Genomic DNA, 14796 nt, shown 5'->3' on the forward strand with positions numbered 1-14796 from the left:
GCTTTTCTGCTAAAATGTTTCCCACATTCAGGACAAGGAAATGTTTTTTCATCTCTGTCAGTTCCTTAATGTATGGAAGGATTAGGTTTTATGTCTGAGCTCATGCTGCAGAACCAGAAAAGATTTCCCCAGTCTACGTCCAGGTCTCTTGTACCAATCTGTGATGATCTTCTCCTTTATATTTGGGGGATGTCTATGGAGCCGCTCATCCAGTCACCGTCTGCAAAATGAAACAGAATTATCACATGTATATAGGATAAATACCTTAGGAGGAATGCCGCCTCCTGTCCATAACTGCAGAGGGGATCATTGTCCTTTAGGACCCAGCAGCTCTTACGGTCTCGGATTCCCGGCATATCACGTGACCGCCGGATCAGAGGGAAGTCACATCATGGCGGCTCCCATAGCTGTGTATACAGTACTCATTGAGCACTGTATATACAGAGATGGGGATGTGAGGACGGTAATAAGCAGTCTCTGCCTTCTCTAGAGAAGCTCCGGATGTAGTCACAACCGACTCCTCAGATCTGCAGCTACTAAATACTGCAAGGACGTACGGGTATATAGTCTATGGGTGCTCCTGAACTGGTTAATGGAGTTACATTTATCATTAATTTCCTGCACCAAAATTTTTTGTAAATAATAAAAATGTCAAAAGAAAGAAATGTATTAGTTATTTCCTTGTCCGTGATGATCGAAAACAAAAATATCTAAATTGCTGTTTTGTTCTCTTTGCCGCCCAAAAGTGTTTTAAAAAAAGTATTCAAAAACACCCGGGTTACCCAATATGTACCAAATACACTGCCAGGTCTTGCTGGTTAAAAAACCCTCATACCATTCTGTAAAAAAATTATAATAAAAGCTTATAATATATAATTTGGTATCAATAAAATTCTATCAACCCAGAGAATAATTGTATCAGGTATCTAAGTCACGTGGTTAAGGCCACAAAATGTAACCTGTAGAAAGACAATGGTTAATGAATGAGATATATGACATCAAACACTGCACCTGGTCCTGCAAAAAACAAGTCCTCATAGAGTTACATGTACACAAAAATAAAAAAAAAGTTGTGGCTCTTGTTTATGTGACAATGGAAAAATGTCCTGGTCATTAAGGTGTCAAACAGGCCAGTCATGAACGGGTCACATCCTACTACCTACCAAAGAAATTACCACTTGTTATCGTGATAGCTGCGTATGTCCTCCACCGCTGCAAAAAGCTGATTCGGGGGGGGGGGGGGGGTATTGCAGTTGGTGTTAGTCGCCATTTACAGCTATCACTCGTTTCTGACGCCTCCTGCTCACATAGTAAGTGGGCGGCCGACACACGACATACTATTACGCCCATTTGCAAGAATCACAGGTGGTCAGGACGTAATAATACATCCTGTGTTGTTAAGGGTTAAATACATGGTGTCGGACATTTTCTTGTAGCACAGCCATTTTTGTTTGTCCGAAGCGAATTACCAACAGTTTGGCTTCATTAAAAACTGAACAATTTAGAACATTCAGGATAAACCTGACTCGTTACGAACTGATTTTCCCATCTCTATTCTCAGAATTTAAGGTCTTGGCACACAGAAAATTCACACGAGCCGCGCCAAGAGCCGCTTCATGGTCCAGAAATCTCCACGTGGTCTGCGGGTCAGAGAATTGTGGGCCCAATATGATGTGATGAATATGAGACCACAGCCCTGTACATGGACATCTTGGAACATTCACAACCAAGGACATCACATTCATCCGTCACATGACCTATTTCTACCGCTGTTCCATTTATGTAAATTGGGCTGAGCTGTAATACTAAGTACAACCACTATACAATGCATGGCGCTGTGCTAGGAGAGCAGAGAGGTCGTCACAATGCTCGATCAAGTGATTCGGCCTCTTCACACAGCTGATAGGAGGGGATGGAGGGTGTCAGCAAGGAGGGATCTTCTATACTAAAATCCTGGAAATGTCTCCATTATTAGTTCGGTTTCTTCTTTGCCTGGACTCTATCCTATGAGAACAAGGTGCAGGACCTTCACACCTCTATGGTCCTCTACAGTCCTACCATATCAGCCTTGGTCTCTAATATATCTGTCCTCTCACCACCGACTACCTGACCCGGATCCAGCTCTATGAATGGGGGTGATTTCTGGGTGTCAGTAAATCCCATTTGTCGGATCCTTCGCGGTGTTTCGGCCATTATTACGTTACGTCCTTCCTTCTGCTTTGCTGAGGGTGACAGATTGTGAAGATCTCTGGACGATTGGATTGTATTGTCTGGAAAGATTTGCTGGCCATCTCCAGGATGAAGGAGTTGGAGATCCGGCCTTGTCAGACGTGTCTATATTTATATTTGTTATATTAGGAAGGATGAAGGACGACTCCTTATAGATTGTCGCTCACGTTCCTGTACATGTAGCCTTACTGTGGGGAGCAGTGAAACCTTTCTGGATTGTTCATCTATAGAATAGACCATAAATATCAGATCAGTGGGGTCTGCCCCTTGTCATGTGATCCATTACTTACCAGCTATAGCGCTGCACTATTAGTAGTGGCTGTGACTGGTATTACAACAAACCTCAGCTCAGGACCATTCAAGAGAATAGGACTGAACTGTAACAGCAGGCGAAGCCATTACCAGAAGTGCGGAGCTATAGGCGGTAAACAATGAGGAGGATGCGGAGCTGATGGGAGCACCACAATCCCTCCAGTCACCGGATCGGAGGCTGAGAGAGTCTCCAGGTCTCATCTGATATATTCCCTTATCGTCTCTGTAGAGCTGATAATTAAGGAGACATTGAAGTGTTTGGTACATGTGCGGCTCATCTCACCTCCTACTACATCATCTCTACTGGTCGGATTTCCTTCAACTTTGACCTAATGGCTTCTATGTTCAGAGTCGACGCTAATGCATGTGATCAGTGTCCGCTCAGATTGGGGGCATTAACCCCCCGACCCCTAGGTCAAAGCTGACTGAGGCACCATTTACTGGCGGCACATAGGTGCCTCTATTTTGGCAACTGGAACAAGATGTGGGGCCAGCGTCTCATTGCCATGACAGCCAGAGAGTATTGAAGGCTCCCATATGTCTTTTTTTATGTAGATTGTGAGCCCCATATAGGGATCACAATGAACATCTTTTTTTCCTATCAGTATGTCTTTTGTAGAATGGGAAGAAATCCACGCAAACTCAGGGAGAACATACAAACTCCTTGCAGGATTCTTTTTTTTTTTTATTGACAGAAACTTGGCTCAAGGGATGACTTTCAATAGATCACAGCGAGGTAGCTGCTCTGCTACGCACGAAACCCTGACCCAGAATCAGGTCGTCTATGAATGATTTAGCACCGGGTTCCCAACGAACGTGCGATGCGCTGCGGGAGAGAGGTGGCGGGCTTCCGGCCGCGCTATGGCCCCGTGGTGTGCGGCACTACGCGCCGGCAGCGGGGGACGTGACTCTTCCCCGCCGGCTATCCCAGGCCAACCTGGGCTCCTCAGCACTGCGGTATCGTCACGTTTAGGGGGGATTCTGAATTAGAGGCGTTCAGTCATAATCCCAAAGATGGTAGCTTCGCCCCATTGGCTCCTCAGCCAAGCACATACACCAATTGTCTGAATTTGCGGTTCCTCTCGTACTGAGCAGGATTACTATTGCGACAACACTCCTTGCAGGATTCAAACCCAGGACTCCAGCGCTGCAGTGCTAACCACTGAGCCACCAAGTTGCCCCTAGGCTCCCATATGTCTGACAGACTGTTCTATGCAGCCAAATGCCGGGATTTTGTAATGCATTAGTGTTCGAAACTCCTAGGTCCCCCGGTCTCCTACATCCCCGCACATGGGAATATATAAAGATACCGGTCAGAATATTTAGGATTTTTGTTAAGACCTAAAATGTAAATAAAACTATAAATTTGGTATCTCCAAAGTCATAGTGAGACATAGAATACAGGAGACATGTCAGTTTGGCTACACAGTGACTGCCGTAAGAACGAAGCCCGTAAGAAAGTCGCACAAACACAGTTTTTCTCCAATTCCACCTCATTCTGAATCTTATTCTTCCTGATTTATCCTGTATTAATGTGACATATTATCCCGGTTACAGGAGGAATACAACCTCTTAGGACACGCTACAGATATGATCGGGATCCTCTAGGACCCAGGAGCTCAGTGATCACATGACCACCAGGCCAGGAGGAAGCAGTAAGATGGCGGCTACCATTGCTGTATACACAGCGCTCACTAAGTATAAGGAGATAGAGGAGGCCGGATAGTAATAACCTGGAATAACCTGTCCCGGCCTTCTCTTGTCAGTGACAGATGCCCCCTCCCCCACTCCTGCAGCTGCACCATCTTGGAGACGTAAATAAGTTGATATAGTCAGTGGACAGTTGGTAAGTGCTTAAAGGGGTGATAAGGACATAAAAACAAAGTCCTACTAGTGCTACAGACAGGTGAATAAATGCCCCCGATCCCTTTAGCAGTGAGTCCAGCGTTCCCTCCGCTCTCCGGCCGCTCCGCGCAGGCTCTGCAGTGATTTCCATCTGTTACTTCCTGTTCTGGACTTCCTCCAGGGCTGCACTACAACTCCCAGGATTCATTGGGCTGCTCTCACAGCTGTAACTCAGGCCCCTCCCTCTTGCCCACTTACGTTAGGGTCACACTAGCGCCATGGTCTCCGTCATTCAGGTCTTCCGGGGATCTGCACAATAGAGAGCCGGACTGCTAAATCCCCCGCTACACAGAGACCCCATTTGTCCATCATTTCAGAAGCAGTGTGAACAATGTCCTCTGTGCAGAACTTTTTTCTCTGCTGATTTTTAGCAAGTTCTGCAAAACCGACACAGACGTGACCCCCGCCTTACCCCCCACTCCACCTCCCTGTGTCCTTAGCTAGTCTGCACATTACACCCTCGGCAGCCATCTTTAGACTCCTTGTTCTCTCGCCTACAGCAGGTCTGTGGATCACTCGCTCAGGACAAGTTGGATCGGCGGCCAGGACAGATCTACTCCAGTCCTGCTCCTCCTCCCTGTGGACACAACATGGAGAGAACCTATTTTATACTCTTATTTGTTTCTGCATTTCTTACTGAATATTTCCTTCCAGTGCTTGACTTTGGATATGGGATGTCCCTCACTCCTACCTAAAACCACCCAAACTACGGTAAATAATGACTTTGGAATAAATGCACAAAACACTTTATTTTGGTTGTAAAAATGGCCACAGCTTTATTAAACTCACAGAAGTAAAATAATGACAGAAGGAGTCAGGTGAAGTGCTAGACCATTGGGATTCACAGATACTGTGGAATCTCAAGTTGTCTGACATACAGCACCCGGCCAGACAGCAATACAGGGGAGGCCGCTCCGGCTTGCAATTCTAGCAGAGCCAGTACACTTTAAGGGCACCAACGACCCTGTGCTTAACCACTGTGCCCGCCTCTGGATGACGTTACTATTACCACATCCTTCAGGCTGGCCATTTCTAAAGCTCAGCCTGTCACCACCATGAGGTTTAACCTCCTCTATTAGTTAAAATAAGTCTACAATAACTTGCCTGCAACTTCCACCTGACTCCTCAACCGCAAAAGTAAAGCTGTGACAGTTTATCAATGGACCATGTGACACGTAATACTTTATTACACACGACTGACTAAATAATGGCAAACCCCCGACTCACAAAGAGTCATCCTACAGCACTCAGGAGAGGAAAAAACCCCTGTGGAGGAAACCTCTAGGGAACCATGGCTGGAGGACTGCCCTTCCCTTGGGCCTAGAAGGATAATGCCCAACAATAACTCATCAGTCATCTCATAATTGAATATATAGAGCCAAATACACAATTACAGTAACAAAGCAATGATACAATAATACATTAGATAGGAAAATGTGAAAAAAAATAAAAAAATAAAAAACAAGTATAACATAGTGATGCAAAGAGGGCGGGAGGGCGGGAAATGCTTCATCCAGGTCTTGTGATGAGAAAGAGGATGAAGATGGGTGAGACAGGAAGTGACATCTATTCCTAACTCCTCCCTCCCTACAGTAACACACTAAGCACCATATACTAAAGCAGAACATACACAGATATATACTCCTACTACAGATATATACTCCTACACAGAACATACAGATATACACTCCTACAGCAGAACATACACAGATACACTCACCGGCCACTTTATTAGGTACACCTGTCCAACTGCTCGTTAACACTTAATTTCTAGTCAGCCAATCACATGGCGGCAACTCAGTGCATTTAGGGGTGTAGACATGGTCAAGACAATCTCCTGCAGTTCAAACCGAGCATCAGTATGGGGAAGAAAGGTGATTTGAGTGCCTTTGAACGTGGCATGGTTGTTGGTGCCAGAAGGGCTGGTCTGAGTATTTCAGAAACTGCTGATCTACTGGGATTTTCACGCACAACCATCTCTAGGGTTTACAGAGAATGGTCCGAAAAAGAAAAAACATCCAGTGAGCAGCAGTTCTGTGGGCGGAAATGCGTTGTTGATGCCAGAGGTCAGAGGAGAATGGCCAGACTGGTTCGAGCTGATAGAAAGGCAACAGTGACTCAAATAGCCCCCCATTACAACCAAGGTAGCCAGAAGAGCATCTCTGAACGCCGCACAGTACGTCCAACTTTGAGGCTACAGATGGGCTACAGCAGCAGAAGACCACACCGGGTGCCACTCCTTTCAGCTAAGAACAGGAAACTGAGGCTACAATTTGCACAAGCTCATCGAAATTGGACAATTGAAGATTGGAAAAACGTTGCCTGGTCTGATGAGTCTCGATTTCTGCTGCGACATTCGGATGGTAGGGTCAGAATTTGGCGTCAACAACATGAAAGCATGGATCCATCCTGCCTTGTATCGGTAACGGTTCAGGCTGGTGGTGGTGGTGTCATGGTGTGGGGAATATTTTCTTGGCACTCTTTGGGCCCCTTGGTACCAATTGAGCATCGTTGCAACGTCAAAGCCTACCTGAGTATTGTTGCTGACCATGTCCATCCCTTTATGACCACAATGTACCCAACATCTGATGGCTACTTTCAGCAGGATAATGCAATGCCATGTCATAAAGCTGGAATCATCTCAGACTGGTTTCTTGAACATGACAATGAGTTCACTGTACTCCAATGGCCTCCACAGTCACCAGATCTCAATCCAATAGAGGAGCATCTTTGGGATGTGGTGGAACGGGAGATTCGCATCATGGATGTGCAGCCGACAAATCTGCGACTGCAACTGTGTGATGCCATCATGTCAATATGGACCAAAATCTCTGAGGAATGCTTCCAGCACCTTGTTGAATCTATGCCACGAAGAATTGAGTCAGTTCTGAAGGCAAAAGGGGGTCCAACCCGTTACTAGCATGGTATACCTAATAAAGTGGCCGGTGAGTGTATATACTCCTACAGCTGTATATACACTAAAGCTGAATATACACCGATATATTCTTAAAGCTGACCCAGTCTGTATAAATCTACTCAACTACTGCACAAAGAAGAAACTGCAGGAGTTATTGGTTCCCCCATCCCAAAGTCATGTCCCCCTTTGCTGATGGCTCCGGGGGTGTCTTTCTATGTTTCCATACCGCTCCCTCCACTATAGGGATGTGTCTGTGTATATGTATAGTTATCTCCCCATATATACACACACGTATATGGCGGATATCAGCAGATCTCAGGCCAGTGCTTGCAGTGAGGTTCCGGCTCTTGTCTCTTAGCATGGCCAGCTGTGGGGACATGGCTGCGATCCAGGGGTTCAGTAATATTTGGCATCTTTAGTTGTTGTGAAGCTAAAGCTCTCAGCTTGTAAACTTGTTCTGCTGTTTGTAAAACCCTCCTAGAAGTGAAATCTGCCTGCTGGGAGTTGTAGTGTCACAGCGGATGTAATGGCAAAGGTTTCTGCCCCCCATTATATCTGATGGCCCGGCTGGTTCTCAGGTCACTGCGGCTTGTCCATCCCTGATCGTACCCGTCTTATCGCAGCACAGGCTGGTGTCCAGGTCACTGTTCTCATGGCACTATATACTATACTTATACAAGATTAGATTGTAAGATCTACCAAGATTATTCTATTTTCTCATCACAGTCACATCCTCAAGGAACTATAAGGGGTGAAGAATCAGACGAATTGTCCTTGGAGTTGGAATTTCTGTCGTCAGATGAAGTAATTTCCTTCTATAAATAGTTATTTTGCAGATTTCCGCTCCTGTAAAGTCATTGTCACACATGTCATATAATAACCATTAGATGTGTGTCCTGACATATTAGACTCACAGCTTATTGCACATTCACAAGTCTCACTTACAGATTGCCGGGCCGAGGTCACAGGATCCCCAACCCTTCATGTGTCATAAATCAGATACAAGATACGTCCCCTGACCCAAGCGGACGATACACGGGGTGTCACTGGTCTCTGCTTATTCCACTGGGCCACTCCCAGCTCATCTAAATATCTCATCTAATATTAGATTTTTTATGTTTTTCTTTCATTGACTTGAAATTGTTGTTCCAGCTCGTTGTCTGAACACAGATCCAATCTCTCGCACGGTCATGTCACCTCCACCTCAAAAACATCTCCAGAATACACCCTTTCCTCACCAGAGATACATTACAGACACTTATTGTCTCTCTGATTCATTCTCGCCTTGACTACTGTAACTCCTTACTAATCCGTCTTCCCCTCACTAAACTCTCCCCTCTACAATCTATTCTGAATGCAGCGGCTCATCTATCAGGCTAGACGCTACAGCGAGGCCTCCGGTCTGTGCCGGTCACTACAGTGAGGCCTCCGGTCTGTGCCAGTCACTACAGCGAGGCCTCCGGTCTGTGCCGGTCACTACAGCGAGGCCTCCGGTCTGTGCCGGTCACTACAGCGAGGCCTCCGGTCTGTGCCGGTCACTACAGCGAGGCCTCCGGTCTGTGCCGGTCACTACAGCGAGGCCTCCGGTCTGTGCCGGTCACTACAGCGAGGCCTCCGGTCTGTGCCGGTCACTACAGCGAGGCCTCCGGTCTGTGCCGGTCACTACAGCGAGGCCTCCGGTCTGTGCCGATCACTACAGCGAGGCCTCCGGTCTGTGCCGGTCACTACAGCGAGGCCTCCGGTCTGTGCCGGTCACTACAGCGAGGCCTCCGGTCTGTGCCGGTCACTACAGAGAGGCCTCCGGTCTGTGCCGGTCACTACAGCGAGGCCTCCGGTCTGTGCCGGTCACTACAGCGAGGCCTCCGGTCTGCGCCGGTCACTACAGCGAGGCCTCCGGTCTGTGCCGGTCACTACAGCGAGGCCTCCGGCCTGTGCCGGTCACTACAGCGAGGCCTCCGGTCTGTGCCGGTCACTACAGCGAGGCCTCCGGACTGTGACAGTCGTTACATTGGCTGCCTATTCATTATAGATTAAAATATAAAGTTCTCCCCCTCCCCCACAAGGCTCTCCATAATGCCGCACCGCCATACATTTCCTCCCTCATCACTATCACTCAATGACCTAACACTTACATCCTCTATTATCAGAACCACCCACGCTCGTATACAAGACTTCTCCCGAGTGGCTAACGCCCAGAAACGCGTAGGCAACTGCTACACCATGTAGGTCTGGGTTTTTTTTGTTTTGGTTTTTTTTTCACTTCCTACACTGGTTATCTTGGGATCTTCTGGACACTTTTCCAATAATTAAAAGTTAAGTTTTATACAATTTGTGTTGGATTTTATGCAAATGTTTTTAGTTGATCTTTTGGTTGCCTTGACCAGGAGGTTGTTTCTCCGTGCACAGAGTCTTCTCTCCCTCTCATGATCCATATGATTGCATGAAGCTTGGGCTGTGGATTGCTTTTGCTCTTTCTACACATAAGCAATGCCGCCCCTGCTACCTCTTGTGTCACCCCCTCTATCTCATAGATTGTAAGCTCTTGTGAGCAGGGCCATCAGTCCCATTGTGTGAAGTGACTCTTTCTTTGTCTTTTTATCTTTTTGGCTGTATATGAATCCTACAAATTGTACAGCGCTGCGGAATATGTTGGCGCTATATAAAAAAATGTATATTATTAATCTGCCGCAGATTATTCCCTGTAGACTTATTAGTCTTGTTTTCTTTGAGGCCATGAAAAATAAGATTTACTGGAATTCTATTCAATAAGTGCTGACTACAATGTGACACTGACGTCTGGTGTTTGTATTGGGATGTACCACAAGCATTGATGTCTGTCCTGGTAGCCAAGGAGGTGGATATAGGCCGTGCTGAAATCTACCCCAGCCCATAGCTCATGTCAGTAATCTGGTGTAAATGATGGTAAATGTGACCGGGCCTGGTCCATTGTCTTAGGACAATATGTGTTTATTGATTTCTCATGTACAAAGGTGTCCACAGCCTGTAAGTAAGAAGCCCCCTGTGCCCCATAATGTTACCTATAAAACTACATCTGCTCCTACAAAACACAAGCCCCATAAGAATACAATGACAGAATTATTTTTAAGTTTCTTTATTCGGGAAAAGTTGCCAAACAAAACATTTCAACATATTTGGTGTCCCCATAATCGCAGCGACATCATCATAAAGGGAAAACATTATTTATGTCACATGGTAAATGGTGAAATTGTTGTTACATTTAATAAAAGTTCATCAATAAATTCCATCTATCCTGAAATGTTACTACTAAAAAATACAACCCGCACAAAAAACTAAGCCCTCATACAGCGACATTAATGGAAAACCGCTCAGTCCTAAAGGTCCAAACTAGAGGTGTCCTGCAGGTTATAGACTGATGGCTCATGTATCGGGGGGTCATCAATATCAGATCAGCGGGGTCTGACTCCTCACACAGCCAGGAGGATAAAATAATGCCGCTGTAAAAGAGTCAAGATTTCTAGTTCTAGTTTCTTCTGGATCTGAATTGAGCAGTTCATGTAAGAAAACCTCCGAGTGTATCTGAAGGAAAGCAGTTCTGTAAAGAAGAGACGATGAAGATTCCTGGAAGGCGACTCTGGGTGTAGTAATGGCTGGTAAATATACTTTATATCAGGGTCACATGATATAGCTCATGATACCTATGTACAGAAATACCGGCAGTGACATCTTACTGGTTACACTTTACTGGGGGATTGTTCTTGTTTTGTGACTTCTCTCATGTCTCTTAAGATTACTTTGTTGGCTAAAACATTTCCCACATTCTGAGCATGAATATGGCTTCTCTCCTGTGTGAGTTCTCTCATGTATCTTAAGATGACTTTGTTGGTTAAAACATTTCCCACATTCTGAGCATGAATATGGTTTCTCTCCCGTGTGAATTCTTTCATGCATCTTAAGATTACTTTGCTGTTTAAAACATTGCTTACATTCTGTGCAAGAAAAAGGCTTCTCTCCTGTGTGAGTTCTCTCATGTCTCTTAAGATGACTTTCTTGGATAAAACATTTCCCACATTCTGAGCATGAATATGGCTTCTCTCCCGTGTGAATTCTTTCATGCATCTTAAGATTACTTTGCTGTTTAAAACATTGCTTACATTCTGTGCAAGAAAAAAGCTTCTCTCCTGTGTGAGTTCTCTCATGTCTCTTAAGATGACTTTCTTGGATAAAACATTTCCCACATTCTGAGCAAGAAAAAGGCTTCTCTCCTGTGTGGGTTCTTATATGATCTACAAGTCGTGATTTTTTGCTAAAATGTTTCCCACATTCAGGACATGGAAATGTTTTTTCATCTCTGTCAGTTCCCTCATGTATGGAAGGATTAGGTTTCATGTCTGAGCTCATGGTTCAGAACCAGAAAAGATTTCCCCAGTCTACGTCCAGGTCTTCTTGTGCCAATCTGTGATGATCTTCTCCTTTATATTCGGGGGGTGTCTATGGAGCCGCTCATCCAGTCACCGCTTGCAAAATGAAACAGAATTTTTTCAAAACAATTATAATTTTATTAGTGAGATATTGTAATTCCCGAGACATGTCGCACAATAGTCACCAAATCACCATATGAGGATTTCTTATACACAACAGTGTCAGTAACAAGTAATGAGATATCTAACAATCTACAAATCTACTAAATCTAGTTATTCCGAATACAGAACGGACTCTTATATTGTGTATTAGAAAGTCTACAAACCCTCTACGAGGTCATTAAAGGGGAAATACCAGGTAAGTATTACCCATAGAATACCTGATCGGTGGGGTCTGACTGCAGAGACCCCCACCAGGCAGAATGTAGACCTGTCATTTGGTGGATGACGCCCCCATTCACTTTAGTAGGAACACGGGAAATAGCTGAAGTAAATCATTCACTATCTCTGGCGCTCCCATTGTTGTGAATAGGAGCGCGGTGTTGGCCACATCACTAGAATAATAAAGAATCTAGCTTGTACACTGTGCAGGTAAAAAACCCAAAAATCACCAAATCATTAGAACTCAAGTGGTTGTAGCAGGAGGGGAATGTATAAGGTGTGCGAGTGTTTATCAGGGGACAAAAGTGAACCCCAGAGTGACCCCCACAATTATAGGCGCTATTGTGGACATAGTAGGGAATTTGGTGTACCCAATATACTCCGCACAGCTTTCATATTAACTTTTGACTATTCACTGTGCATTCCCACCTGGGATACTAATGCTTATTACAACACTTGATAAATTCTTTCAGGGGTGCAGTTTTCAAAATGGGGTCGCTCCTTAGGGGATTTCACTTTTCTGCTACCTAGGCCCTGCAAACATGACATGGTGTCCAGGTACCAAACATCTGCATCTGTACAGCGCATAGCACTCCTTCACATCTGCGCCCTGCTGGGCGTCCAAACTGCAGTTTATGCCACATGTATGACACTGGTGTACACAGGATAGTGTACTTCATGCCATATGTGGTATAAACTGATATTAGGGCACAGCCTGGCACAGAAGGGAATTAGCGATATTTGGTTATTGGCGCACAGATTTAGACAGTTTAGCTTTTGGATGCCATGACACTTTTGCAGAGCTCCTGAAATGCCAGTAAAGTAGAATCCCCTGACATGTTACCCCATTTTGGAAACTACACCCCCCTGAAGGAATTTATCCAATACTTGCTATAATTTATTCTCCAGAAATGAATACGCAGCTGACTGCAAAAAGTGAATGTAACGGAGCAAAAGTATACGTCCTTCCTCCGGAAAATATCTTGAATCAACAGGGACGCAAGAGGTCGGGAGACAACAGCAATTTATTGTAATCCACAAAGTTAGTAGCCGGCGGCGGTCACATCAACCGTAATAACAATAAGTCCACAGAAGTCACAATCCAATGATAGCTTTGGTTCCTTGGTCCTGTAACTAAGTCCTGGCTCTCTGCAGAGCTGTGCACAGGCCGGCTAACACATACTAACTCCAGCTACAACTATATACTAAGACTGTTACTTCCTCTATCTGTGGGTGGGAAGGGCTGAGTCACAGATCCTTCCCCCCTCACCTATACCAAGGAGAGCAGACTCCCTGTCTACTATGGACAATGCACAGTCCAACATCTTCTTGGAGACACCGATCAGATTATCTCCACCCATTGTCCTCACTGGTCCTCACTAGTTAGAGGTATTTGCATACAATGTGCTAACACACTAGACCCTAATCAGCCAACTACACATTGATGTATATAACAGGTTAGAGAATACATTCCACATGAAATATATATTACACATGGCCTATAGTATGGACTCTAACCATCCCGTGACAACCCCTCCCCCTCTCAAAACATGTGCATGACACAATTGGCCTACACAGGTAAATTGGGGAATGCACATCAGTCTCTATAGCTCATATGTCCTCCTGCCGGGATAACCCATCTGTGTTCTGGTGTTGGTTCCCTCGGCGGTACTGAATGGTAAAGTTGTAGGGTTGAAGGGCTGGCATCTGGCAGAAAATCCGGTCGATCCATGTTGGCGTCTCTCTGAGCTTGGCTTCGGGTCACTGCTCCCACAAAGTGGCACTGTAGATTTCCAACATCGTTGCCTAACAGAACATCGGCCGGCAGCCCGCTCATCACACCAATTGTGCATCGTTTTGGTCCATAACCATAGTCGAGTTCCACGGTAGCTTTAGGAATACGTTTCCGAGTACCTCCTGCCAACTCGATAGAAAGGCCAGGGCCCTCCTCTAGGGCCTCGGGTCGAACCACTCGGGGGTCCGCTACCGTTAGGAAAGCTCCCGAGTCCCGGAATCCAACAACTGTTCGGCCATCCAGTAGGACCTCCTGCAAGTGCTTCCGCTGAAGGTTTGCGGGATGTGTGGCGGAAGGCTGAATCCCATAGACCCCTGGAGGTGGAACAGATGGGTCATTCATGGAGTCATCTGGAAATGGGGCCAAACTTTCAGTCCTAGGGGTGGTTCCCAGGTAGTGAATAGGCCGGGATGCCACGGTGGCCCGTGCCCCCATGTTAACAGGGCAACTAGCTTGCAAATGTCCAGGCCTCCCGCACCCAAAACATCTGCGCTCTAGCATTCTTCCAGTAGGTCGTTGTCTAGGGACAGGGTTGTTCATAGCTGGAGGCCGATGGGCTGGGGCAGGGGTAGAGGGGGAATTGTAATCCTGAGGCCGGGCACAAAAGGTGGGTGGCTGGATGAAGGGTGTCTGGCGGACTGTGGTAGTTTTCCGCTCCTCTGCAAACAACCTCTTCCACTGCGGCTTGATGGTCAGGCCCTCATCTGCAAGGGAAGCAGCTTGCTCCACTGTGGCTGGGTTCCGTTCCAGCACCCACTCACGGATCTCAGCGGGGCACTGGGAAAAGAACTGTTCCTTAAGTATGACTTGGAGGATCTTATCGACTGTGACAGCCTCCTCTCCTTCTAGCCAGCGCT

At 46.0% G+C, this 14796-nt stretch overlaps 2 protein-coding genes across 2 annotated transcripts in view; one reads left to right on the forward strand and one right to left on the reverse strand.

Annotated features, from left to right (window-relative positions):
- Positions 1–14796, forward strand: part of LOC142196121 (uncharacterized) — a 530658-nt gene that overhangs the window by 416051 nt on the left and 99811 nt on the right.
- LOC142196124 (uncharacterized) overlaps positions 1–14796 on the reverse strand; it is a 305361-nt gene that overhangs the window by 237007 nt on the left and 53558 nt on the right. The window contains exon 3 of the mRNA XM_075266347.1: positions 11113–11627. Coding sequence (XP_075122448.1) covers positions 11113–11627 — 515 coding nt within the window. The remainder of the gene's footprint in view (positions 1–11112; positions 11628–14796) is intronic.

Source organism: Leptodactylus fuscus, chromosome 2, assembly GCF_031893055.1.
Source record: "Leptodactylus fuscus isolate aLepFus1 chromosome 2, aLepFus1.hap2, whole genome shotgun sequence".
In the NCBI taxonomy this organism is placed as follows: domain Eukaryota; kingdom Metazoa; phylum Chordata; class Amphibia; order Anura; family Leptodactylidae; genus Leptodactylus; species Leptodactylus fuscus.